Source organism: Sus scrofa, chromosome 1 (assembly GCF_054392235.1).
Source record: "Sus scrofa isolate SSC_HxYL_T2T_F1_AM1 chromosome 1, Sscrofa_HxYL_maternal_Yorkshire_Landrace_v2.0, whole genome shotgun sequence".
Classification (NCBI taxonomy): Eukaryota; Metazoa; Chordata; class Mammalia; order Artiodactyla; family Suidae; genus Sus; species Sus scrofa.
This window is the reverse complement of record NC_139383.1, coordinates 128800300-128826682: the sequence shown is the minus strand read 5'-3', so window position 1 is coordinate 128826682 and position 26383 is coordinate 128800300. Positions and strand designations below refer to the sequence as shown.

Sequence of the window (26383 nt, the reverse complement as noted above, 5' to 3'; positions counted from 1 at the left end):
AAAACTGGACAACCGCATGTAAATCAATGAAACTGAAACACACCCTCACAGCATACATGAAAATAAACTCAAAATGGTTTAAAGACTTAAACGTAAGACAAGATACCACTAAACTCCTAGAGAGAACATACGCAAAGCATGTTGATATCAACCTTACAAATGTTTTCTTAGGTCAGTCTCCCAAGGCAACAGAAATAAAAGCAAAAATAAACCAATGTGACCTAATTAAACTGACAGGCTCTTGCACAGCAAAGGAAACCATTAAAAAAAAAAATAGAAAGACAACCTATGGAATGGGAGAAAGTAGTTTCAAATGATGCAACTGACAAGAGCTTAATCTCTAAAAACTACAAACAACTTATACATCTCAACAGCAAAAAAAGCCAACAACCCAATTGAAAAATTGGCAAAAGAACTGAATAGACATTTCTCTTAAGAAGATAAACAGATGGCCAATGAGGACATGAAAAAATGCTCAACATCACTGATTATTAGAGAAATGCAAATCAAAGCTACTATGAGGTACCACCTCACACATGTCAGAATGGCCATCATTAACAAGTCCACAAATAACAAATGCTGGACAGGGTGTGGAGAAAAGGGAGCCCTCCTACACTGTTGGTGGGAATGTAAATTGATACAACCACTATGGCAAACAGTATGGAGGGATCTCAGAAAACGAAATATAGAACTACCATGTGACCCAGCAATCCCACTCTTGGACATATGTCTGGACAAAACCCTCCTTGAAAAAGACACATGCACCCATATTTTCATTGCAGCACCATTCCCAATAGCCAAGACATGGAAACAACTTAAATGTCCATCGACAGATGAATGGATTAAGATGTGGTACATAAACACAATGGAATACTACTCAACCATAAAAAAGAACAAAATAATGCCATTATTTTGGATGGAACTAGCAACTCTCATACTAAGTGAAGTCAGAAAGAGAAAGACAAATATGATATGATAGGATATCACTTACATCTGGGATCTAATATATATAGCACAATTGAAACTTTCCACAGAAAAGAAACCCACGGACTTGGAGAACTGACTTGTAGTTGCCAAGGGTGGAGGGAGAGGGAGTGGGATGGAACTGGGAGTTTGGGGTTAATAGATGCAAGGGGTGGATAACTAATGAGATCCTGTTGTATGGCACAGGCAACTATATCTAGTCACTTGTGATGGAACACGATGAAGGATAGTGTGAGAAAAAGGAGATATATATATATATATATATATATATATATATATATATATATATATATATATATATATATGACTGGGTCATTTTGCTGTAGAGTAGAAATTGACAGAACACTGTAAATCAACTATAATAGAAAAAATTTAAAAAAAGAAAACACACACACAGAGAATTTGGACCCTTCCTATGGTAAACACTCCTAAAATGCTTTCCAGCCTGGAGTTATAGTATGGTTTTATCTTCTGAACCAGTTACTTCTATCCTGGAAAATGTAATTCATGTTACACCTTGAGCAACTCAATTGCACTCAACTAATGCATAACATCTCTAGAATAATGGCCACGACTAGGGCCCACGGCTGAGACTATACCATGTTTTCTGACGTTAGCCTGGTAACTTCATGACGGATACTTTCATTGATGTCATTCTCCTCTCTAAATAATTTCTGCAGGTGGTTGATTTCTTGACTTAGATGCACCACTTTGAAGTTCAGAGCTTCAATCTCCTTTTCATAGCAGTCCTTCTGGGACTGGAAATGGCTCTCCAAAACACTGTTAGAGGAAGGATCAAGAAGTTAACCACACGGTCTTTATCCTGCTGTGCTGATGACTCTGAGCCTGTACTGGTACAGCAGTGATAAAAACCCACAATTAGAGTGAGGCACTAAGCACAGAGTTTACTTATACATGCGTGGCTACAGGCTATGGAATTAGGAATATACAACCTTCTAGAGAGTTAGGAAGTGTTATGTGGTGTTAATATGCAGTTAATGATAAGAAATTTTATCTTAGATATTATTAAAATTACATTTTTAATATTTAAAAAACATGTTCTGTATGATACAACGATGATAAAGATATACATTATTACACATTTTTCAAAAGCCATAGAATATATAACCCCAGTGTGAACACTGACCCTAGGTGATAACGACATCAATGTAGGTTCATCAGTTTTAACAGATGTACCCTCTGGTGAGAGATGTTGATCACGGCTGTGTGTGTGTGCCTGGGGGTAGGGAATATGTGAGAGATCTTTGTACTTTCCACTCGATTTTGCTGTGAACCTAAAACTGTTCCAAAAAAGTTTATAAATTTAAAAAGAAAACACCTAAAATGTAAACATAGCTATATAACTATAGCAACACTGACTAACTTATTTGATATAATCACTCTTCAGATGTACAGATTATGGGTTTTATTACTTGGCCATTTATCCCACAAAGAGACTGTTCTTTATTTTTATTTTATTTTATTTTATTTTTTGTCTTTTGTCTTTTGTTGTTGTTGTTGTTGTTGCTATTTCTTGGGCCGCTGCCGCGGCATATGGAGGTTCCCAGGCTAGGGGTCCAATCGGAGCTGTAGCCACCGGCCTACGCCAGAGCCACAGCAACGCGGGATCCGAGCCGCATCTGCAACCTACACCACAGCTCACGGCAACGCCGGATCGTTAACCCACTGAGCAAGGGCAGGGACCGAACCCACAACCTCATGGTTCCTAGTCGGATTCGTTAACCACTGCGCCACGACGGGAACTCCGAGACTGTTCTTCATATTAAAGTAATGACTCAATCCTTGAAGAAATATTTCTAGGAATTATCAGACCATTCTAATGTAAGGAATTTACTTTGTCTATCAAATCTGTGTAAAATAAACCTAATTATCCAGTAGTACATTATCTTGGAAAAATCACAAAGAACGCTGAGAGAAGTTTCTTACCGTGTTGCTTTCTTTAGTCCTTCATAAGCAAACCAAAGTTCTCCATCCTCATTTAAATGTTCCAAATCTTCCACAGAGAGCCTGCAACATGAGGAGGGTAAGAAAATCATCTTGCTCATGTGTTACATCTTTCTAAATGCTTGGTAACACACACAAAAAAATTACCTGCTTCTTACATCTTCAACATCATAGCTCTCAAGAAGCTGTTTGGTGATTTCTGACATCTTTTCTGAGAGGAAAAGGCAGAGCTGGTATAAATTACATTTTTGCATAACTTTTTTCTCATTTCCTTTTTTGGGCCCACTTGCCTAGCTCCACAGACTCTCCAGCTAACTATCCCATCAGCTGACCAATTTATCAGCTATCCAACCAACCTACCAGCTATGAAACAAACCAGCTATTCAACCTACCTTATTTTCAACTAGCCGGCTAACCAACCAACCTCAGACCAGTCAAAGGACACGTTGCCTTAGCGCTAACACCTATGATAAATTCAGCCTGCACCCCATGGACTCAATGACTCATATTTTTGTTACCTCTCATTTCTCGTTTCTGGGACTGCACATGTTTTTCCACGTCTATCTTCTGTGTCTGAAGTAGCTCTATCTCCTTTTCAAACTCAGAGATTGTCTGGATTCCAGCAATCATGGAACCAAGTGAAGAGAAAAACAGCTATTATGACTTATATCAGACAAAGAGAACACTACTATAGTATTTTGTTTCTGTGCCAGTTATTTTTATGGCAGTTTCTTAGTTAAAATCTTGTTAAGTCATCATTGCCCATAAAACTTGGCCTCAAAACAATAACGTCTCAAAATACTGTTATTTCCCCAGATATACTTGACTGTCTGAGTAGAATTAGCTTCCTTATGCTATAAAGGGAAAAAATAAGTACTTACCACAAGCTTTAGGTGGGGAGGGGGCGGTGAGGGAGCTGAGAGAAGTAGTCACAGGGCCTAAGTTCTTTCACTGTATCATGAAAACTTGGATGCAAGCAAGTGGGCAAAGTCACCACCTTTGTAACTGTGGATTTGGGTCCTGGCTGCGTTTCTATGTGGCCCAGTGGCAAGGCCAGGGTACACCTTGGAGGTCTGGGAGTTGGTGGTGGTGGCATGACTGGGGTCCACCTCGGGCAGCTCTGGTTGTGGGGAAGAGGCTGTATTCTGCCTATATTCACCTGTGAGCTCAGTAGGTACCCCAGGTTTGTGCTTATGTATCTGTGGGAGCTATGCAGAAGTGAACAACAACCCCTCCTGCGTATTTTCTCAGTTAGCCTAAGTGTTTAAAGGTCACAGCTCTTGTTTCCACAGGGGATAAGAAGGGAGATCAAACTAACATTTACTGATCATTTTACACACACGACCTTATCCTTGTAATGGGCCTATAAGGTGAGTTGAATGATCTTTTTTAGGTTAGAAAACTGAAGCTGCACAAAGGCAAATGGCATGTTCAGGGTCACATGAAGAGCTGACAGGGACCCAGGACTGTCCATCCTCAAGCCCTGCTCTTTGTAATGTTTCAGTAAATGTTTCAAGTCACGCTTGTATTTACTTGAGAGGCTGATTATAACATGTGTAATGATGATAATGGGTTTATTTTCTTTAAAAGTCAGACCATTGTCCTTAATGTTCCACACTAGACAGTCTAGGCCATAGTTTTAGGTACCAGAGAGGAAGTGAGGGATTAATTTTGTGTCTCACTCCAGGGGCCACAGCATGACTTCTCAAGATACAGACTGTAGCCAGACGACATGACATCACAGACTGACCTCAGTTTTACACGTCAGTTAAGAATGCAGCACTCGTAGGCATACGTGGTCCTTCCTGATTCCACAGTCCAATCTACTATTTTTAAACAAGAGGCCAGGGCCCAGGGAATACAGACAGTTCTGCTAAGAAATTCAGAAGCGACCCAGGTGTGATTCCGTGACACACCTTCCAAACCATGCATGGCTATTCCATGGTGCTAACACAAGATAGCTGTGTGATCTTAATTCTCCTACTAACTTGTGTTTCATGCATTTGGAGGCTTAAAAGCTTTCCAAACTTACACTGAAATGGTTTGCACTGAAGAACAGAGGGACACACAGGTGCGTGTTTTCTGGCAGGGAGGGAATTCAGTTAAGCCTTGATTGTCCAAGTATGGAACATTGCTTATGTGGATTTTCTAATAACCCTTTAAAATAGAAGATTCTGATAAGGTAATTTAATTTTTATACAGTTATTTACAGATACATAACAACAGGATTGATTATCTAATGGGGGGGTCACATCAATCTATCATTTCACTTGCAATTATTCTCTAGGTCTACATATTTGAACGATTTTATGTAAATGTAATTTTTAAAAAGTTAGAAAGCTAACTTTTAAAACATGAAAATCAGCATTGTTAAGTCAAAGGCACCGGAGGTGGGGGAGGAGGTCCACATTTGGAAGAACTGAAGGGATCCAGGTCCTCTGGCCTTTCCCCGGCACTTGGGCACTTCCTCTCATTTAAGTCAGAGGAGCCAGCCAAAGAGCTCATGGAAAAGTCAGGAACAGCTCCCACCTTTGCCTGCTTGCTCAGCCGGGCCACCTCTCCCTTGAGGCCCTCAGACATGGCCTGTTCTTCCTCCAGCTGATGCTGCAGGTGCAGTTTTTCATCCTTGAGAACTTTAATTTCTTCTTTCAAGGTCTGGATCTGCTCCTCATAGTCTCGTGTTTTCAGTTCAAAACTTTTTTCAAGAAGTCTGAGCAGCAAGAGAAAATGTTGGATTGTTTCTCAAGTTTTTACCTTGAACTAGAACAACATATCATTTTGAAAATAAGAGAAGACTCAGATAGGAGGAGCTAAGTTAAGACCCGTAGGGAGGATAATGGTCTTATTTTTAGCACACTGATTTCTGTCCCCTTAGGTTAAGGTATTTTTTTACCTTACCTAAACAGAGAAGTGTGGCTCTGTGTGATCACATACTACAAACACAAGAGAGGGAGACTGAACTTAAAAAACTCTGTGGTTGTTGGGGTCCTATATCCCCTAAGCCATCCTGATTCCATGAGGTCCCCTACAGGGACCACTTCCCTCAGCAAAGACCTTCACACATCCTGCCAAGTCCTGTCCCCTGTCCAGAGCCAAGGATCCTAGAGTGGTTTGACTTAATCCTAAATAAGTTAATGTAGCCATTTAATATGTCACAGGGTCCAGCCCATTAATCGTTTAGTTTTATTTATTTAGTCTTTTCAGGGCTGCACTGTGGCATATGGAGGTTCCCAGGCTAGGGGTCCAATCAGAGCTGTAGCCACTGGCCACAGCCATGGCAATGCCAGATGTAAGCTGCATCTGCAATACTCCACAGCTCATGGCAAGTTAAGTGGATCCTTAACCCACTGAGCGAGGCCAGGGATTGAAACCATGCCCCTGGTCGGATTCATTTCCACCGAGCCATGAGGGAACTCCTGGTCAAACATTTAGAACAAACTTCAGCAAACGGTGCCCCAAAGGCCACAGAAAGCTAATTCCTTATGATTGCTTAATTAAATATGAGATAACTGACCAAGAAAATAACCGAAGGGAGATACAGAACCTAGACCAGCCCAGCAGGGCCCACAGGGCCCAGTCAGAACTGAAGCCATTCTAGGAGCTTTGTGAGTTAATTAAGTCATCTTTCCACTTGCTGGGCTGTCAACTTAGTCTATTTTATGACTTGCTTTTATAGCACAAAGGGGAAAACCAAGCAAGAGCATCATCTTCCCAATAGGTTTTTGTCTCATTTCTTTTTATAGGTTTTAACAAACTTTGAAACTTTCTTCTCAAGTTTTTATAGAAGCTACAGTGCTCCTAAGAGACTAGGAAAAATACATCTAAAGAAGCCAATTGCAACCAGAAATCTTATGTAAAGAGAATCTTAAGCGTGTAGCCTAAACTGACCAGGAGTGTGCCCACTGCTTGCGAGATCTTTGAGCCTCTCAAGGGTTGCAATAGGGCCCAGTAGTCCCCAGTCAGATGACCAGGATCAGCCTGAGCTTGGGCGAGTGCTGATGAGGACTGCAAAGAACTCAAAGTGACCTGGCCTCAGGCTGGCTCTCCAAGGCCCTGCTGGAAATGATCACTCCTTAGTGGCCCTCACTCCTAAGTGGCCCCAGAATATCATGAAATATCAACAACTGAGCCCTTCTCCTAGAGTTAAGAGTTCACAGAAAAACACACTTTTCAAGGTTAAAAGTTAACTATCTCTATTTAAAAACTGACGTAGGTATGATCCAGAAATTCCACTGCTGGATTATGTATCTGAAGAAAATTAAAACACTAATTAAAAAAGATACATGCACCCCAGTGCTCAGAGCAGCACTATTTACAGTAGTCAAAACATGGACGCAACCCAAGTGTCCATCAAAGGTGAATGGATAAAGAAGATGTGGCATATATATGCAATGGAATATTACTTAGCCATAAAAATGAATGAAGTTTTTCCATCAGCAACAACATGGATCAAAGTGGGATGGTGGGTATTATGCTCAGTGAAGTAAGTCAGAGAAAGACAAATGCTGTCTTAACACTTATATGTGGAATCTTAAAAATAAAATGAATGAACAAAACAAAAACAGACTCATAGAGAACAAATTAGTGGTTACCAGTGGGAAGGAGGGACAAAACAGGGGTAGGGGATTAAGAGGTACAAACTGCTATGTATAAAACAAATAAGCTACAAGGATATATTATAAAACATAGCAAATATAGCTAACATTTCATAATAACTATAAATGGAGTATAACATATAAAATTTTTGAATTACTATGCTGTAAACCTGAAACTAATATAATATTCTAAATCAACTACACATTAAAAAACTAATATAAAATCATGAAACACTTTACTTGTTGGTTAACACTTAGAGCTCTTTAGTGACACTCCCTCTAACTTCCTGGCATCCTACCCCTCCTCACCCAGACCCAGGCTCTCCTGCTAACTAACTTCACAGGGAAGTTGTATACCCTGCCACTTTAAGCATTCCTGTGCCTTCTAGCCCCTGATAGAGACACACCAAGAATGTTCCATCTCTCCCCAGCATCTTGCCATGCATCCCAACCTGGAAATCTAAAAACCTATGAGTTGACTTCTTAAGAGCGGGGAGTGCAGGCTGGAGCCCTCGGCCCTTAACAAAAGGTTTGATATTGAGACAGGAAAGGTGGGGCTGGTTCAGTACAAGGTCGTGGGGACCTGCCTTAATTTCTGTGAGGTAGGTTATGTCCCTTAGTGTCTAGGACAAGGTTCAAGTTTACAGATACAACAGTGGGCTGGGGAAAGGGAGAGGTGTATTTAAGACGCAATAATCTTCATTCATGGACTTGAAAGAAGCTGAAAGAAGTGGCAGTCTCTGAACTTCTGCTTGGCAATAATGGGAAAGCAAGAAATTCCCAGTGGTCCACTGTGCCCATGACTCCAGAATCTGTGCAGAGTCTGAAAGGTACACAATGGGGGCTAAGCTCTCCAAAGGTGTCTCTCACTTTCTAAAAATATTCACACCCTGCTCTCCTGTCTGTGATCTGCTACCTGCAAGCTGAGAGGCAAAAGAGAAAACAGCAGAGAGAGAAGGGAGCAGTAGCTTTGAGACAAACTAGATTTCATACATTCTTTGTCGTTCTTCTTTCTGCACATCTTCGAAGAGCTGCTTGGTGAGGTCATCCAGTTTTTCTGGGAAAAGAGAATGTTCTTTGAAATATGTCTACAAAGCACTAATCTTGATTGTTTCACACTACATTTAAGAAAGCAAGAATGTCAAATGAACCTTTCCACAGGAAAGAAAATCATGGACATGGAGAACAGACTTGTGGTTGCCGAGGGGGAGGGGGAGGGAGTGGGGTGGATTGGGAGTTTCAGGTTAATGGATGCAAACTATTGCCTCTGGAATGGATTAGCAATGAGATCCTGCTATGTAGCACTGGGAACTATGTCTAGTCACTTATGATGGAGCATGATAATGTGAGAAAAAAGAATGTATACATGTATGTGTGACTGGGTCACCTTGCTGTACAGGAGGAAATTGACAGAACATTGTAAACCAGCTATAATGGAAAAAAATAACACCATTATAAAAACAAAACAAACAACAACAACAAAAAGAAAGTGAGAATGTAAGAACTATCGTTTGTTATTTATTATTAATGGAACTTATGAGAGTGTAACTGTCATTTTTTTACAAATTAGAAAAGATAAGGAGTTTTCAAAATAATAATTCTTACAAATTTGTTGTGTTGGAGTCTATAGTTTCATTGGTCTAAATAAATTTTTTTTAATTAAAATAAGGATGATGGCTTTGAGGCAAGAAATATTATTATTAAAAGTAAACAGAAAGCCTTTGGAAGAAAATGATACATTTATGATAGAGGTTCTCAATCTCAGCACTACTAGCACTTCGGGCTAGATGATTGGTGGCTGTGGAGGGGGGATGTCCTGTACATTGTAGGATACTGAACAGCATCCCTGGCTTCTACCCACGGGAAGCCAGTAGCCCTCTGCTCTTGTTATGACACCACACTAAAAATGTCTCCAGCACTGCTAAATGTCCCCTGGAGGGGGAGGGGAGGGGAAACAAAAGTGCCTTAGTGGAGAACCTCGAATTCATGACAACCAAGAGAGAAATGAAGTGTCTGTCTTCAGCTGGGGAAGGGAAAGTATAAAAAGTTGCTGTTGCATTTGAATACAAGAATCTAACAAGAAGTATAGGTGGAGTGGGCACTTGACCACCAGGAAACAACCACTGAGCTGCAGGACAGTCTGTGGTTGGAACAGCTCCATGTGCCCAGTGTGTCCACACACAACAGGTGCCCTTCAGTACAGGAGCAGAATGACAGATGCAGGCCATTAAAGCTTAGCTGACACCTCATCCTTGAACTCGTCCTCATTTACGAGTCCTTCCCCAGAGAGGAGTCCAGGATGACGTGACAATAACAATCCTCCAAATTGCTTTAAAAAAAAAAAAAGCCCCCCAAAATTTGTCTAATATGAGTTCCCTTGTGGCACAGCAGGCTAAGGATCCTGTATCATCATTGCTGTGGCTCCAGTCACTGCTGTGGCAGGGGTTCGATCTGGCCTGGAAACTGCCACATGCCATGGGCATGGCCAAAAGAAAAAAAAAAGAAAAAAAGTTTAATAGCTTGTCTAATGCAAACAAAATGTCCCTGAATCAAAATGATTGCTTCAGAACATCAGGGTCAGCCAGAAAACACCAGGGAAAATGCTTAAACTTTAACTTAGAAGCCACCATATTTGATATACTTTCAAATTTCAATTCTTTCACAGAATTGACTTAAATTCTGGTGTTTACCATCTTGGGCCGTTTGCAAATGGACTAAAGAGGCTGTCCAAATGGAAATTTCTTTGCCAAAGCAATGAGACTTTGGCCAAATTGGAATCTGAAGAAGGGGAAACAGCATTTGTTAACATCCCTTAGTCACATGTCACAAGGCTAAGTGGAGGTTGGTGCTTTCATAAAACTGCTTGCCATGTGTAGGGAACCCAGAGGATATACAGTTTATAAACATGGGCTATGAAGGTTCTCAGGCACTTTTTTTTTTCTCTTTTGGCTGCACTTGCAGCCCATGGAGGTTCCTGGGTCAGGGACTGAATCTGAGCCAGAGCTGTGACCTATACCACAGCTGCAGTGATGCAGGATCTTTAACCCACTGCACCAGGCTGGGGATCAAACTGGTGCCTCTGCAAAGACAAGCCAGATCATTAACGTACTGTGCCACAGAGGGAACACTTTTCAGGCACTTTTTAGGAGATATAAAATTATCCATGGCAACATGTCAATGCTATCAAATAGATAATGTTTAGGACATACTTGTGGAAATTTAAAATTTTTTGTGAGAAATTCCAATTAAGGTAGAAAAAAGTTACAATACATTCAAGAGGAATGTATTGAAATAAAAAGGTAGAGGTGGGTGAGCCCTTCCCTAATTCGGATTCAAGGTTTACTCACAGATTCTGGCCTCCTCCTGCCCTTCACTGCTAAGTACACAGATGCCAGCGCTTATATCGTCAGCCCTTAGAGAGAGGGTACAGGGCACGCAGTACCTGGTGCAGGAGTCACGCCCTTCCTTAGCATAACCTGAATGCCCTTCCTGCTTGACTGGCCTGGACTCAGGATATATATTTCCTCCTCTGACAGGTGCTTCTCCAGCACTCTGACCTGTACTCTGTGCTGCACCAGATCCTGACCCATCTAACCCATGGTTGGGCCTGAGGAGTGTGCTCCTGCTGCCCACATTGGAGCTTAAGGAACAGATCCTGGACAAGATAGATAATCCAATGAGGTGATCTAAATTATCTGGTTGGAAACCAACAGGCTCATGTTCCTGCTGCCTTTTCCAAATTTAGCAAATGCCTGAAATAGAATTTGAGTTGGACAAGTGCAGATGGACAGAGCTAAGTCAAGGGTGACCGCTCCCCACTCCAAGGCAAAGTGATTCTCCTGCTCCCAAGGGTCTGCATCTGACAGACCAGGGCTGATATGGCTCAGGGCTAAGCAGGGCCCTTTGTTCAAGGCCAGGACAGTGGCAGAGGGCCTGGGTACTACCTAGAATAAGTAACTTGGACAGAGTTGAAATTTGAGTGCAAATCCTTGGCAAGCCACAAACATTACCCCAACCTTGCCTTGACAATGCATCAGGATGACTACAACATTTTTAAAAAATACCAAGGGGTGGTCTGAACAACCCCTGCCACCACTGCCTACAGATGCACATCCCATTTTCTGATATAACAGCTCCAGGCTTATGGCCACCCATAGGTACTTTGCAAATGGCCCAGGAGGTTCTGAGGCACAGACAGGGATTGCTGTGCTCTGTCAAAAGAAAGATGGAAATAAACGAGGTGAATGTGTAGTGTACAGATGCCACAATTTAAATAAAGTTATTCTCTGTAGAGAAGAAGTTTTCTCATCATACCAGACTTCCTGGTTCAGTCTGAAACTCAGTTCCCACCCAGTACCTATTTCCCAAATGGCTGGACTCGTGAACAGATGAATGTACATGTCAGGTCAGCTTGGGCTTTACCTTTCAACTCTTCAGTCTTCTCCTGGAGCTTCAGCTGTATTTGCTCCTTTTGCATTTCCAATTCTGAATTATGCTTCTGAAGCTTTGCCAATTTCTATCAAAGGGAAAAAAAATGCTTTTTCGAAAAACTTGCTTTGAGTTTTATCATCGTCTTTCTTAGAGAAGAGCTGTATATTTTTCAACTAGCATTTTTTGGTCTTAGCTCCTATCCATAGGTAACAGCTGGCACCAGCCCACTGCAAAACACAGTGTTTAATTCTACATGTAAGGTCTCCGTGTGACTTCAACGGACACTAGTTCTCAACCTGGCACACCAACGGCTGAAATCAAGAGGAAAAGAACCAAATTTGAGGCCACCCCAAGGTCAAAGAAATTCCTTTGTCTTTTTCTTGGCTATAAATAGAGTATTTATATATTTAATACAAGTAATTTATGATATAAATTGGATTCAGACCTTGAAAGTGTCTGCCTCAGAGAACATGATAGAAGTTCTTTTAGTAAAATGCCTGCTGGGCTGGCAGCTGGGGGCTCTTTGGTGCAGATGGCTGGTGACTGGCAATGCAGGAAATCCTGGCAGCTCTGTTGGTACAGCTGGGCACCTGGTTGTGGGGAAGGTAAAAGAATGCCTGGGGCTCCAGACTGCACAACCCTAGGACTTTAGAAGGTGCAAAACAGATGGTAATAAAGACCACCTGCTTAGAAAATATTAGTTCATGCTTGTGCAGGGCTCCATGACAGCCACTTACCTAAATTATTTCATCTGACAATTTATCCTCCTAACAACTCTCTTGATCCCTTTTTGTTAGTCCTGTTTTACATATGAGGAAACCGAAATTCAGAGAGGGGAAGTGACTTGTCCAAGGTTGCCCAGAGAGGTGGCAGCAAAGACAGGATTTGAACTTGGGGCATCTGGGCATCTGATTTTTATGCCTACTGTTCTTTTTACTACACCACAGAGATGAAAATCTGCCCATGCTCTGCACTGCTGCTCTGGGGAAGATGCTTCCAGGCCACACCAGATGAACAAGTTGACAGGGGACAAAGATCATGCTGGAAGAGAGGAAAGCATCTGGATAGAGCTCCTCTCAGGCCTTTCAGCACTTTACAGAAGTTGAAAGGAAAAGGAAACCTTATGCTGTACTTCTTGAAGCATTAGCTTTATCGTCTTCCCCAGACTCTAGGCTTCAGATCTTCCCTCCCCTGAAATGCAGGCATTTTTTGCTAATGGAAGCCAAGAGTAAAATCTGACTTGCTCTGCAGATTTTTTTTGTGTGTGTGTGTGTCTTTTTTAGGGCCACACTCGTGGCATATGCAGGTTTCCAGGCTAGGGGTCTAATTGGAGCTGTTGCCACTGGCCTACGCCACAACCACAGCAACGTCAGATCTGAGCCATGTCTGTGACCTACACCACAGCTCACAGCAGCACTGGATCCTTAACCCACTGTGTGAGGCCAGGGATCGAACCCAAAACCTCATGGTTTCTAGTCGGATTCATTTCCTCTGTGCCATGACGGGAACTCCGCTCTGCAGAAATTTACATTGTGGGGGAAAGCTGTGCTATGTTGTCTCCCACAGGAAGACTCACAACCTAGGTCCATCGTCACACCCAGCACAGACCTCTTCCATGGAAGCTTTGTATCTCTTCCCCTTCTCCTCATAATTCTGCCTGTGGGTGGCTGCTCTGTCTAGTTCTGATTCCAGTTTCTGAATCTTCTCCATGTCACTGGCCCGAAGAGCAGCCAGGCTGGTCAGCTTCTCCACCAGCCCATGGTTCTCTTTGTTCTAGGGGAAAGAAATACCAGATACTTAGGGGTTCATCCAAAATAAAGAATCTATTCCATTTGCTTCCCTCAACCTCTAGCCTAATCTATCAGAGGTGTATTTATATGGATTACACTGATTATTATAACGGCATGTATGAGCATCTTTACCCCACTGAAACAAGGGAGGCAGAGTTGGTCCGGCAAATGCCTTCCTGAGCTGAAGGCTCATTTAGTCCAATCCTGGAACTCCAGGATGACCCTAATGTTATGGGATGAACTGTGTCTCCCACCATCCCCCAAAATTCACATGTTGAAGTCCTAATCCTCAGTACCTCAGAATACTAGAAATTGGGTCTTTAAAGATGTAATTAATGTAAAACAAGGTCACACAGGTAGACCCTAATCCAGTAGGACTGGTGCCCTTAGAAAAAGAGGTTAGGACCCAGACACACACAGAGGGAAGATGATGTGAAGACGGAGGGAGAAGAAGGCCATGTGCAAGCAAAGAAAGACACCTCAGAAGAAACCAATGTTGCTAACACCTTGATCTTGGACTTTCAGCCTCCAGAACTATGAGAAGATATATGTCTGTTATTTAAGCCTCCCTTTCTGTGCTGGCTTGTTATGCCAGCACTAGCACATGAAGACCTAGAATGGACCTCAGGGAAAGTGGGGACCTCCACGGGACCTGGCGTCCCTTGGCCATGGTTGTTTTTCAGTACTGTTCTACACATGCTACCTAACATGCAGGCTTGTTGCACAACATCACAAGAGGGGAACTGCAGCCAAACCTCAAGCTTCTTGTTGCACATTCATCTATTCACCAAGGACCTCTATAGTATAGCTTAGGGCTGTTTAAAGTCTGTTGTAGGAGAATCTCAGTATTATTTGAGACAGATGCTGGAGCGAGCATTATAGATCTGGACACTGCATGTTCCTTGCCCTCCCCCACTGACTGAGGATATGGGAGTTGCTTTCTACCCATGGGAATGGTATGGGGAGTCTTCCCAAACTTGGCAGGGCTGCAGCTAGACCACAAAGATCTTGGGGAAAATTAGAAAATGGCAACTCCACTGGGCTAACACAGCTCTGAGGGAGCATGGCTTGGCAGGGAGTTAGCATAGTTGTGCAAGTTAGAAAAAGGCACCTATGACTCCAGGCAGTACAGCTTTATGCCATGACACATGGGCTGGCAAATGAAGTCAAACTGGATTTCAGCTTCATTTGCTTTCTTGGGCAGGTGCCCTTGTGCAGTATGCAACCTACACAACCATAGGTATTAGTCCTTTAGAGTGTGCTCCTGTCTCATAGCTCAGGTGGTCCATGTAAGCTGTTTGAACCTCCTAACATGGCCATAAATCTTAACAATGTTAATGAAAAAATTAATCAATGGTCAATCTGAAAAAGAGAATTTTATTCAAGCCAACCTGAGGAATATTACCTAAGAGACAGTCTTTCAAAAAGCTGAGGATTGTTCTACCAGTCAGAGGTCAAAGCACAGCTGCATAAGTTTTTGAGACAGAGTGCTACATCAAAGTAATATATTGACAGTTTACGTAGTTCAACAAGGCAAGTAGTGGGTCACCGTGACCTCTCATAGGATCAAGGAAGGAATGTAATCTCTTAAAGAGCAACCTTTACTGGCACCGTGAGGAAATTGCTTTTTTCTTGGGTAGGAGGTGGGATGAGTAGATATTCCTGCGTCTTCTAAGGGGATTTAGTTTATGTACAATGTGGATGCACAATGCACACCAAAGGGGTTAGGGTTGTGGCTTAAATAGCAGAGAAAATTTCATGTTAAGTTTTTCTGGTCCTCCCTTAAAATTATTTTTATTTATTTATTTATGGCCACACCCATGGCATGTGGAAGTTCCTGGGCCAGGGATTGAACCCATGCCACAACAGCAACCAAAGCTGCTGCAATGACAACATTGAACCCTTAACCTGCTGTGCCTCAAAGGAACTCCTGAAATAATTTTCTTTCATCAACAGCATAGCTAAGGAACTGACCCAAAACAAGACAAATCTGTTAGAAAAAATATGAAAGATGCGCTATGAACACCTACCTGATCTTCTAGTTTTTTCTGCAAACGCTGGACTCTATAAGTAAGCTGAATGTTGAGCACAAATCGTCGTATATTCTGGAATCTGCGTCTGGCCAGCCACGCACGGGCATATTTCTGAAGGATCACAGCCTTGTGTTCCTCCAGTATCTTTAAAACAAAAGTTTGTGAAATGCAAACTGGACCTTTCTCATCAACTCCTCCAATGTTGGGAGATGCAGCTACTAAAATATTCCTGGAGTTCCCGTCGTGGCGCAGTGGTTAACGAATCCGACTAGGAACCATGAGGTTGCGGGTTGGGTCCCTGCCCTTGCTCAGTGGGTTAACGATCTGGCGTTGCCGTGAGCTGTGGTGTAGGTTGCAGACGCGGCTCGGATCCCGCGTTGCTGTGGCTCTGGCGTAGGCCGGTGGCTACAGCTCCGATTGGACCCCTAGCCTGGGAACCTCCATATGCCGCAGGAGCGGCCCAAGAAATAGCAAAAAGACAAAAAAAATGAAAAAATAAAATATTCCTACAAGGTAAAATATGAATTTCTTGTAATCAACCCACAGAGCCCTATTACCTAGACTGGAAACAATAAGCACATCTCACCCAGAGCAGACATGTACGAACAGACATTCACATCCCAGAGGATGAATCCCTGTTCTCTAGGAAAGTCTTCATGCAGAAAAACCATCAGAACTACTATTGGCAAAAAATAACATGAGCCCTGGGAAACCTGCGTCCAGGAAAGCCGCACCTTTCGATACCTCCTCCTTGCTAGGAATCCTCGGGTGTAGGCCTGGATGGTGATGGTGGCCACACGAATCAGCTGGTACAGATTGCGAACAAGGTACCCACGACAGTGCTTTTGGATGATTATGGCTGCCCACGCTTCTTTTAAGGCTGTGGCCGTCACAGCTTTCCTTGGTTAAAAAGAACATAGAGTCAATCTGTTATCCACGGGGCACTGACTTCTACTCCAGAGAGGAAAGCTCATGTCACACTTCTTAATTCAGACACAATCAAATGTTTTGCAAATCTATACCTGAAATGCTGTAGGTGGCATATGCTTATTTCTACTCAAGATTAGTGACATTACCTCTCCTTTCCATCCTGATCAGGACAGGGACCTGCTCCAAGCACAAGACAACACATGGGAACATACACTCTCTTCACCTTTGGTCAATCAACCCATCATCACTACCCCCAGAGAAGGTGACAATGCAGCTGTGCTTTGACAGTGCACTTGCTCATTCACCTAGTCATTCATTCTTGTGAGAAATCATGCTGGAGGCTCTTGATCAGGGGTTGGAAAACCACAGCGTGGGGACCAAATCTGCAGCCTCCTACTTATTCTTGTCCAGTTTTATAGGAATACAGGTGTGCCTACTATTTGCATATGGCCCACGGCTGACTTCATGCTACAAAGGCAAAGCTGAACACTTGTGAGAGCAACTGCATGATCCCCCGCACCGGCTCCAAACTCAAAGTAGTTGGTCTTTAGAGAAAAAGTCTGTCAACTCCTATTTAAAGGACTGGAGATGAAGACAAAGTTCTTACTTTCAGAGTGTATAACTATGAAACCAACAGACTTGGAAATGGCCAAGTGGGATAAGAGGAAAAATATAAAATCTGTAAGAAAAAACTCACTGAACTATAATTCTGCTTGGGAAGGGCTGACATGTCAACCAGCCTTAATGGAAAAGTGGGATTTCTGTAGAAATTTTCCAGTGAAGGCTGATAAATTTCAGGCTGAGGGACCAGGGAAGGCATTGAGGCCTTGCAGTCTTGAGATGCTCAGAAAAAGAGAATTTGTCTGGAATTGTTAGACTATAAGACACATAGAGAAAACTCATCCAGGGCAGGGGTGCAGGAACCTAACAAATGAGACAAGACCCAAGGGGCCAGCAGGGAGCAGACTGCCAAGCCATGGTGATTCCCAAATAGAAAGGGAGCATGAGTTTGGGGAAGAGGACTGGATTCTGCTGCTATTAATGCAAACCAGAGGCACAGGAGGACAAGGCTGGCTGTGTGTGTATGTCAGACAGTCTCCTGGGGAAGTCAGGGGTGTGGGGGTAGAATGGCCAGTCCAGTTTGGGACATGCTGAGATGGTGCATCAGAGCCATGGAGAAGCCCGGATGCTGGTGGAGGGCGGGTTCAAGCTCAGGAAGAGGGATGCTGATCAACACAGCCTGACCCTTAAGTACTCTCATAGCTAGTGAAGGAGGGAGGCAGGGCAGACCCAGAAAGGCACATAGTGCTACCCAGGAAGGATTCCCGTTGTGCTGGCCAGCCCAGCATGGCCTCTTGGGAGCCCCAGGGAGGGTGGGATGGGTATGGCCAGTGAAATTGCCCGCCACCCATGCAGTCCCCTCTCTCAGGGGGTCAGTGAGTGCGAGCAGACAGAGCCTTGTCATGGGCCCCTTGGGCAAGGTCTGCCCCCCCCATCACTGCCATCTGCAGGTTAGGCTGGTCGATGGTATCTTTTCTTTATGCAGAGGCTTAACTAGGACCCTGATCATCTTAGGTGTTTTCAGTTCCCATGAAACAGCAGCCTAGCCCCTCCACTTGGCCTTACCAGGAACTTTGACCCTCTTCAGCAGCACCCTGATTGGTGCTTCCTCTCCTCAAAGTCCTGGTTATCACCTCTGCCACATGTGGACAGCAGGCAGAGTCAGCACCACCTGCCCCCATCTCACCTTGAGGCTCAGGGCCATCTTGGGGGTCCCATGCACATGTCTGAGCCAGAGTTTGGGGAGAAAGGAGCCCCGCCCCTGGAGGTGATCAGAATACAAAGCCCTAAATCCTTGGTTCCAACCTACCTCACAGTTTGCTGACCCCGGAAGTACTGCTGAATGATCAGAGCTGCTCGTCTCTCTCGGAGGAATTTTTTTCTCTGGAGCCAGCCTCGGATGTGCTTTTGTATCACAACACAACCCTGCCTTAATTTATCCAACCGGAGTTTCTCTAAATAAGCCACTTGCCCTGCTCTGAAGAAAATTTTGGTTTTACCAAACTGGTACTGATTAGAATCCTGAAAGAGAAAGATGACACAATCAGAAACAAAATATTTCAGATTTTCTATAGTATTTGGAAAAGATGTTTAGAGATCAAAATATGCTGACACTGCTATTTTCATGTATCTGTTCTTTGACATAAAGCAGAGAAGTTCTGATCATGACCTAGGAGTTGATGTTTTGCCTTGTTTCCTTAAAGCCTCTTTGGGGGAGGAAATGGACTTGAGGGTGAGGTGTCCTCTGTGGAGTGGGAAGGGGCATGTACATTGTTGGTGATTCTCTTCTGGGCTACTAGAGAGCTCTAGCCTCTTGAAGGTGGTTTCCAAGGAGCATAGGAGCCTGGAAAGGCTTGGTTTCTGCCTTCATTTGGCTTCTCCTAGCCAGCCCTTTCCCAGCCATCATAACTGTTTCCGCACCTCCTTTCTGACAAAATTCATGGCTTGAACAATACTCTAAATCCACACTGAGGGCCATGTCTGGAAGCCCTGGCTTAGTGACCATCTAGCCGACTATGTAACATAAGCCAGGCGCACGGAAACTCCCTAGGTTGTGGGAGAACACAGCAGAATCCAAGGTCTGAATTTGGGTCCCTCAAGTGAACTCCTGTCAGGAAATGATGCTCCAGGGGGGAGTCTGCTCTGATTCTCTGACACTCAATCACACGGGGCATGTTTCTGGCCTCCCAGGCACTCAGAAGGGAAGCTGAGGAAAGTATTTGAGAGCCCATGATTCCAGGAGGGAGCACGACTGACCTGGATGAGCCTGTGTAAAACCACTTTGCACACCTCCTTTTTATCACTGAATGAGAGCTCCTGCTTGGTCATGAGGATCCCGTAGCGACTGTAAAACTCGATGTATGTCCACCTGGAAAGTCAAGGCAACCCTCAAGAGGTGGGCTGGAGGACACGCATGCTGTCTGCAGACCTTGGGGCTTACCTGCACTGTGGTGGTGGGGGGTCTGTTTTGGGGGCAGTGGCCCTAACCTTTGGCCCACTGCCTACCCCAGGATGCCACCCAAGCCTCACCTGAGCATACTTGTGTGCTCCCTGGACAGATTTTGTTACCACTTGGCTCCAATAGTTGTCTGCCCTTCCCCTACCCTCTCCCCCAGCTCCCAGGAGCACTGGAGAGGGAACATGCGACCTTTTTAGTGCAGAGATGGGGGTGGGACGGTGGCCTCTGTTCCACACACTGCTTGTTTACCACCCTCTCTGGCCTTCCCACAGCACAGTGGGACAATGTATGAAAGTACTGGACAGAAAGCAAGGCAGCCCTCCCTTGGCTCTCAGCATAGACCTCAAGTTGGGCCCAAAGCAAGGACTGAAAACATACCTAGAAGGATAGCTCTGGGCACTAATGCGAATCGTTTCCAAAACTCCGCAGGCTCGCAGCTGCTGAACAATTCTTTTGGAGTCAAATCTTGAAGGCAATTTAATGACATGTTAAGCCATCACAGTTGATAAATAGGCTCATAAACAGTGTAGCAGACCTGCCCCAACTGTGAGCTCCCGGGGTACAGAATCCACTGTGTAATTACAACACCTGGCAAATACTTAATAAATAGGCATGAGGTGTCGAATGGAGACAGCACCCCTGTGAATGGATTCAGAAAACTACACTGAAGACACAAGGAAAGAAGCAGCTGATGCTGATCAAGGCAGCAGAGAGAAAGAATCCTTGTGGGGAAATGGTCTTTGGGGTGAGCTTTGAAAGAGTGGGAGAAATGTCCAAGCTCACACGTCCCAGCGCCCACTTGATACCAAGTCCCCCTTACAAGACACCCTACAGGTGGCGCTATGGCTTAGGTCTGACCCTCTGAGGACCCACAGACACAGTCACCACCCCCAGGACAGAGCATCCCCTTAGACACCTCTCAGCTGAGAGACTCTCTGTAACTTCCACTTCCTTGGGTCCCCAAAGAACAAGTCTAAGGCCTCATGCCATGTTTGAGGGCAAAACTTTTGGCCTCTCTACAGCTTTCCTCCTACAAACACAGACAAATTCTCACCAAGAAAATGTTCTGGCTTTCTCTGTTTGCACAAGATTTAACTGTAGAATAATTCTTTCAAACCTAGCCCCTTCGCTTAACTCTGGAGATAAGATGGTTTAGCCAGAGGGGTTAATGATATAGAGGGCAGGATTGTTTTGAATCATTAAAATACCCAAGAATGGTAAAGTTCAAGACCATGATAAACAAATTCTCCAACATCACACCAGAAATGGCTCCCTCAGGGTGTCCCCTCTCTGCTGCAGAAGAACACTTACTCAAAGGGCAATTTCTCATCATTTGGCTTGATGCACCGAACATAGTGGGGCGTGGTGGCATTGAGGGTCTCCATGAGCAAGTACAGAGAGCTGCGAAACTAGAAAACAAAGTCAGGTAATAAATGTCGTGCTGAAATGTAATGCTTAGATCAAGGTTAAAAGGGGAAAAAAGGTCCAACCTGGATAAGTTGCTCAAGAGGAAAAACTAACTTCATGCATAAACATCTATTACGAAAGGTTTTAGTCTGTGACTAGGTTTACCAGCATGACCTGCTGGTGTGGACAGAGCAGTTCTCCGTCCAGTGCTCCCAAATGGCAAAGGACTTAGTGAATCAGGTTACTATTAAAATACATGGTTTGCTCAGCCTCATAGGTTAAAGCACTATGATGATGAACTACCACTTTTCTTTACATGTGCATTTATATTAATCTGAAGAAGCCCAGTGCCTATGTCCCACCCAGAATGGGTCCCACCCGTGCCTGGCTCCCCACCCTCAGCCTAGCTGAGCCCTCTGACATTTTCTCAGTACCTTGCTCCCCACTGTGCTCCGGAAATGCTTATTGTTTGGCTTGATGACTGGCTTTGCAGATTTAACTGTGATTGCTGAACCAAAAGGGGAAGAAAGAACCGGATTTTCTTGAAAAAAGTTGGCACAGAGATGAAACTGGAAAGAACAGAAAGGATTTTAATGTCAAAAGTATTCGCCCACAGCCCTAAGCTGGTGCAATCAAGGAGACTGTCACAACCACCCCTCCCCCCATCTAAATCAATGGGGGGAAAAGCGATGATCTTGGCCAAATCTCAGTTCCATGAGGGGGTCCTCCTCACTTGAGATGGCTCCTGGCTTCTTTCCCAGGAATGGGAGAAGGAAACCATTGAATGTCTGCATGTAAGTATTACCTCAAGTGTCAGAAAAGTAGAAACATTTACTCCCACTTCTATGCCTTTGCTCATGTTGCTTTTGCAATTGCAATGCCCACCCTCCTAACCCCACATTCTTATCCTCAAAGATTCAAAGCCTACCCATTATTCAAGGTTCTACTATAATACTTTCCAGACCTCCCTTCACAATACCTTCCCTATGTCCCAGCATGAATTAATCCCAACTTCTTCTGAATTATCTTTTTTTTTTTTTTTTTTTTTTTTGTGCTATTTCTTTGGGCCGCTCCCACGGCATATGGAGATTCCCAGGCTAGGGGTCAAATCGGAGCTGTAGCCACTGGCCTACACTAGAGCCACAGCAACGCTGGATCCAAGCCGCATCTGCAACCTACACCACAGCTCACGGCAACGCCGGATCGTTAACCCACTGAGCAAGGGCAGGGACCGAACCTGCAACCTCAGGGTTCCTAGTTGGATTCGCTAACCACTGTGCCACGACGGGAACTCCTGAATTATCTTAATCTTGAATTTGCACCTCTTTTAAGACACTCATTACTTTCCATCTTGCATCAGTTATTTCTTTATTTTTTTTATTTTTCTTTTTTCTTTTTATGGCCGCACATGGCGTATGGAAGTTAGCTGCCAGCCTGCACCACAGCTACTGCAAGGGAGGATCCAAGCTGCATCTGTGACCTACACCACAGCTCATGGCAACACCAGATCCTTAACCCACAGAGCGAGGCCAGGGATCAAACGTACAACCTCATGGATACTAGTTGGGTTTGTTACCACTGAGCCACAACGGGAACTCCATCAGTTATTTCTTTAAATGTCCTATCCTCTCTTCTGGAGAAGCCCTCGTATTTTCTTCTTTTAAATCAGACATTGAGAATCTCCTTCAGGGGAGAATTCCTGCCTGATGCATCCTGTATCACCTGCGGAACAAGTGAACCTGAAATCCCCAGGCCTCTGACAGCCTGTGGGCTCAGTGGCCTCACCAGCAACTGTGTTCCTCCTCCATACTGAACCCCAGGTAAGCCCGGGGTGAGTCAGCAATTGGTGAGTTAACTCACTAATTTTGTCTGAAAAATACAGGCCATTTTTACATTGACTTCTCTGTTATAAATGAACTTTAATAATTGAAGTTGCCATTGCCTGTGCTTTATTTATTTATTCCATTAGTGGAAGTGTTCAGGTACATGTGGGAAGGGGTCAAAATACTTGACCATCAGGAAAGGATTTGGGGGGAGTACCCATTGTGGCTCATTGAGATAAGAACTCAACATAGTATCCATGAGGATGCAGGTTCGATCCCTGGCCTTGCTCAATAAGTTAAGGATCCATAAGCTACAGCATAGGTTGTGGATGCAGCTCAGATGTGGCCTTGCTGTGGCTGTGGAGCAGGCCAGAAGCTGTAGCTCTGATTCGACCCCTAGCCCACCGGTGTGGCCCTGAAGACAAAAACAACAACAACAAAAAATAAACACACACACACACACAAAATGACTGGGGATCTTTTAAAAGTAAGAAAATAAAGAGGATAACCCAGTCTGCACAAAAATGAAAGTTTGTGTGTGAACTGTTCTTATTTTCAAATTTTAAGAGTTTGAATTCTTAAAATTCTAAAATTGAAAGAAATGCTTAAAAAGGAAAAGAAAAAGTCAGTAATCACTCTTACGGTGATACCTCATCACAGAACCGTAGATTTTTGGAGCTCACGCACCCAGAGTGGCACTTCCTCTTCCTTTGGTTTTCCTTGAGCACTTGCTTAGCGCTACCTACCACTGCTGGCTTGCATGTTTAAGGTCTGTCACTCCCTCTGGGAATGTGAGCTCCATGAGGGCAGGAACCTTGTCTGCCTTATTCACTGCTGTATCCCCAGGATCTAGGACAGTACTTGGCACGTGCTAGGTGTTGTATAAGCATTTGAGAGTGAATGAATAAAATGTGAATTCTGATTCTTTAAAGATCATACTAGCTGTCCTTCCTCTCATCTGCACATTTGGTCTCTGATTTTGCACATAGTGAACATTGGCATGCTTTCAGAAGCCAGAAACATTTTAGTGCCAAGTCTAAAACAGTCATATTTTTGTATGTAGCAGCTATAATTTGCTACTACAAGACATTTAACATGCACACACTTCTCCCTCTTTCCTGATACATGTGTAGCTCCATGTCAAGTACATAAAGGATAAACTTAATTACCCCTTAGGACTTTACAAACCTTGCTTGCTCTCAGGATTTCAACCAACATGTCATAGACAGTGTCTCTGTTTTTCTCAAGGAAACCTTCACATTTATACTCTACCTATGCAAAGAAAAGAATTAATTATTTACAAAGAGACAAAAGCAGACAGCATCTAAATACCATGAATTTCTTTTCTTTTTAAAGAAAGAATATTGAAGGGGCTACACAGGCAATGTTTTAAAGAGATCAGGTTTCTGTTTACCAAAGCAACCTCATTATAGAAAAAGCTGGGAATATGTCATATGCTGGAAAATGCCAGGCTCTTCCATTGCTTGGACTTTTCACTGGATACTGACAACACTGCACATACCTGTTAGTTCCCTCTGGCCACAAGTGACTGGTCATTCCCCGTAACATGTGCAATTAATACAAGAAGACCTGGCTTAGGGCTTCCTTTGCCTTGGAAGCCCAGTGGTCACCTTTGGGTTTAAACAGAAATGTCTTCCTAAATTGGCATGAATGAGGTAGAAAGGAAAGGAAAACTGACTAGCTGACCACAAAACTTTCCAAGGCCATAAAACCCTTACAATCAGGTTGAGAGTGGGGCACTGTTTGAATCTGGCTTAGGAAAACCCTCAAGGCAGCCCTTTCTGATTCGTAAGACTCCTTGAATCCCTCAGAAAACAACACATCCAGGGTGGCTGCTTAAACATTCAAATCTCAGGTTAGGTACAAAGCTACAGTCATCAAAACAGTATGGCACTGGCACAAAACAGACACATAGATCAACGGAACAGGTTAGAGAGCCCAGAAATGAACCTATACTTTTGTGACAATTAATCTCTGAAAAAGGAGGTAAGAGCATACTTCCCGTGTTTTCTTAAAATTTCTAAAAGAAAACATAGGTAGTATGCTCGTTGATATCAGTCTTAATAATACCTTTTCAGATATGTCTCTCAGGCAAGGGGAACAAAAGCAAAAATAAACAAATGGCACTACATCAAACCAAAAAGCTTTTGCATAGTGAAGCAAACTATCAACAGAACAAAAAGGCCACCTACTGAATGGAAGAAGTTATTTGCAAGTGACATATCTTATCAGATTAATATCCAGAATATATTAAGAACTCATACAACTCAATCTCAAACAAATAATCCTATTAAAAACTGGGCAGAGGATCTGAATAGACATTTTTCTGAAGAAGACACACAGATGGCCAACATGCATGTGCAAAGATGCTCAACATCACAGTCATCAGGGAAAGGCAAATCAAAACCTCAGTGAGGTATCACCTCACACCTGTCAGAATAGCTATCATCAAGAAGACAACCAATTAAAAGTGTTGGCAAGGATGTGGAGAAAAGGGACCTCTCTTACACTGTTGGTGGGAATATAAAGTGATGCAGCCACTATGAAAAACAATACAGAGATTCCTCAAAAAATTAAAAATAGAACTACCATGTGATGGAGCAATGGTACTCCTGGGTATATATCTGAAGAAAACAAAAACATTAATTTAAAAATATTTATGTACTTTTATGTTCATTGAAGCTTTCTTTGTAATAGCCAGGTCTCTGGAGTATATATTTCAATATGTGATATATAGTCTTCATAAATAAAACAATAAAAATTTAAAAACAGGCTTTCACGGGTGCTGGAACCTGGAGGCAGAGAGGGTATGCAGGGACCCTGGGCAAAGACTCTGCTTTGTCCCCTGCATAGGAAAGTGTCCTTACTGGTGCAGAGTTCAGGTTAAGAACCAGGAACACTAGCTGTCTGTAAACACACCCTTGTGAATCAAACACATGGATGGTGGTATAAACTCTTCTGGGCTAGTGTGTGAACCACTAGTATAAATGAGCAAAGGCATAACAAACACAGAACTGGGAGACTATTTGCAGGAGCAGTGTCACAGGCAGCTGAGTGCTTCTCTTGGAGGCTATGGAGATCTAGGCAAAGTGCACTGATTTGCTGAATCTAAGTGAAGCTGCCTTGATTTCAGAACAATTTTATTTCCTTGGCTAATTAAATTGAGAACTTAAGCTAACCTTATAGCATGTGTGGTTTCTTCCCACCAATCCACGATCCACACAAAACGCTGCATTGTTTGTTCTTTTAAGAGGGTCTTCTTACAAGTACCAAATGACAAGAATTAAATATAAAGAAACCATGTACTATTGAGACCATCTCTTAAAGTAAATCCCATATGTGCTTTACATGAAGTCTGATCCCCACCCACCACCATGGGATCAGA

The 26383-nt window shown here is 43.4% G+C and overlaps 1 protein-coding gene across 2 annotated transcripts in view; it reads right to left on the bottom strand.

Annotated features, from left to right (window-relative positions):
* The window catches only part of MYO5C (myosin VC), a 129143-nt gene that overhangs the window by 32948 nt on the left and 69812 nt on the right, over nucleotides 1–26383 (bottom strand). For both annotated transcript variants that reach the window (XM_005659597.4, XM_021095283.2), the window contains exons 14-29: nucleotides 24166–24249; nucleotides 21589–21723; nucleotides 21059–21156; nucleotides 20126–20212; nucleotides 19546–19657; nucleotides 18599–18810; nucleotides 16533–16698; nucleotides 15796–15942; nucleotides 13584–13748; nucleotides 11967–12060; nucleotides 8538–8601; nucleotides 5479–5659; nucleotides 3468–3561; nucleotides 3097–3160; nucleotides 2932–3012; nucleotides 1584–1764 (exon numbers count right to left, since the gene is read on the bottom strand). In XM_005659597.4, the coding sequence (XP_005659654.2) occupies nucleotides 1584–1764; nucleotides 2932–3012; nucleotides 3097–3160; nucleotides 3468–3561; nucleotides 5479–5659; nucleotides 8538–8601; nucleotides 11967–12060; nucleotides 13584–13748; nucleotides 15796–15942; nucleotides 16533–16698; nucleotides 18599–18810; nucleotides 19546–19657; nucleotides 20126–20212; nucleotides 21059–21156; nucleotides 21589–21723; nucleotides 24166–24249 (1965 nt within the window). The remainder of the gene's footprint in view (nucleotides 1–1583; nucleotides 1765–2931; nucleotides 3013–3096; nucleotides 3161–3467; nucleotides 3562–5478; nucleotides 5660–8537; nucleotides 8602–11966; nucleotides 12061–13583; nucleotides 13749–15795; nucleotides 15943–16532; nucleotides 16699–18598; nucleotides 18811–19545; nucleotides 19658–20125; nucleotides 20213–21058; nucleotides 21157–21588; nucleotides 21724–24165; nucleotides 24250–26383) is intronic.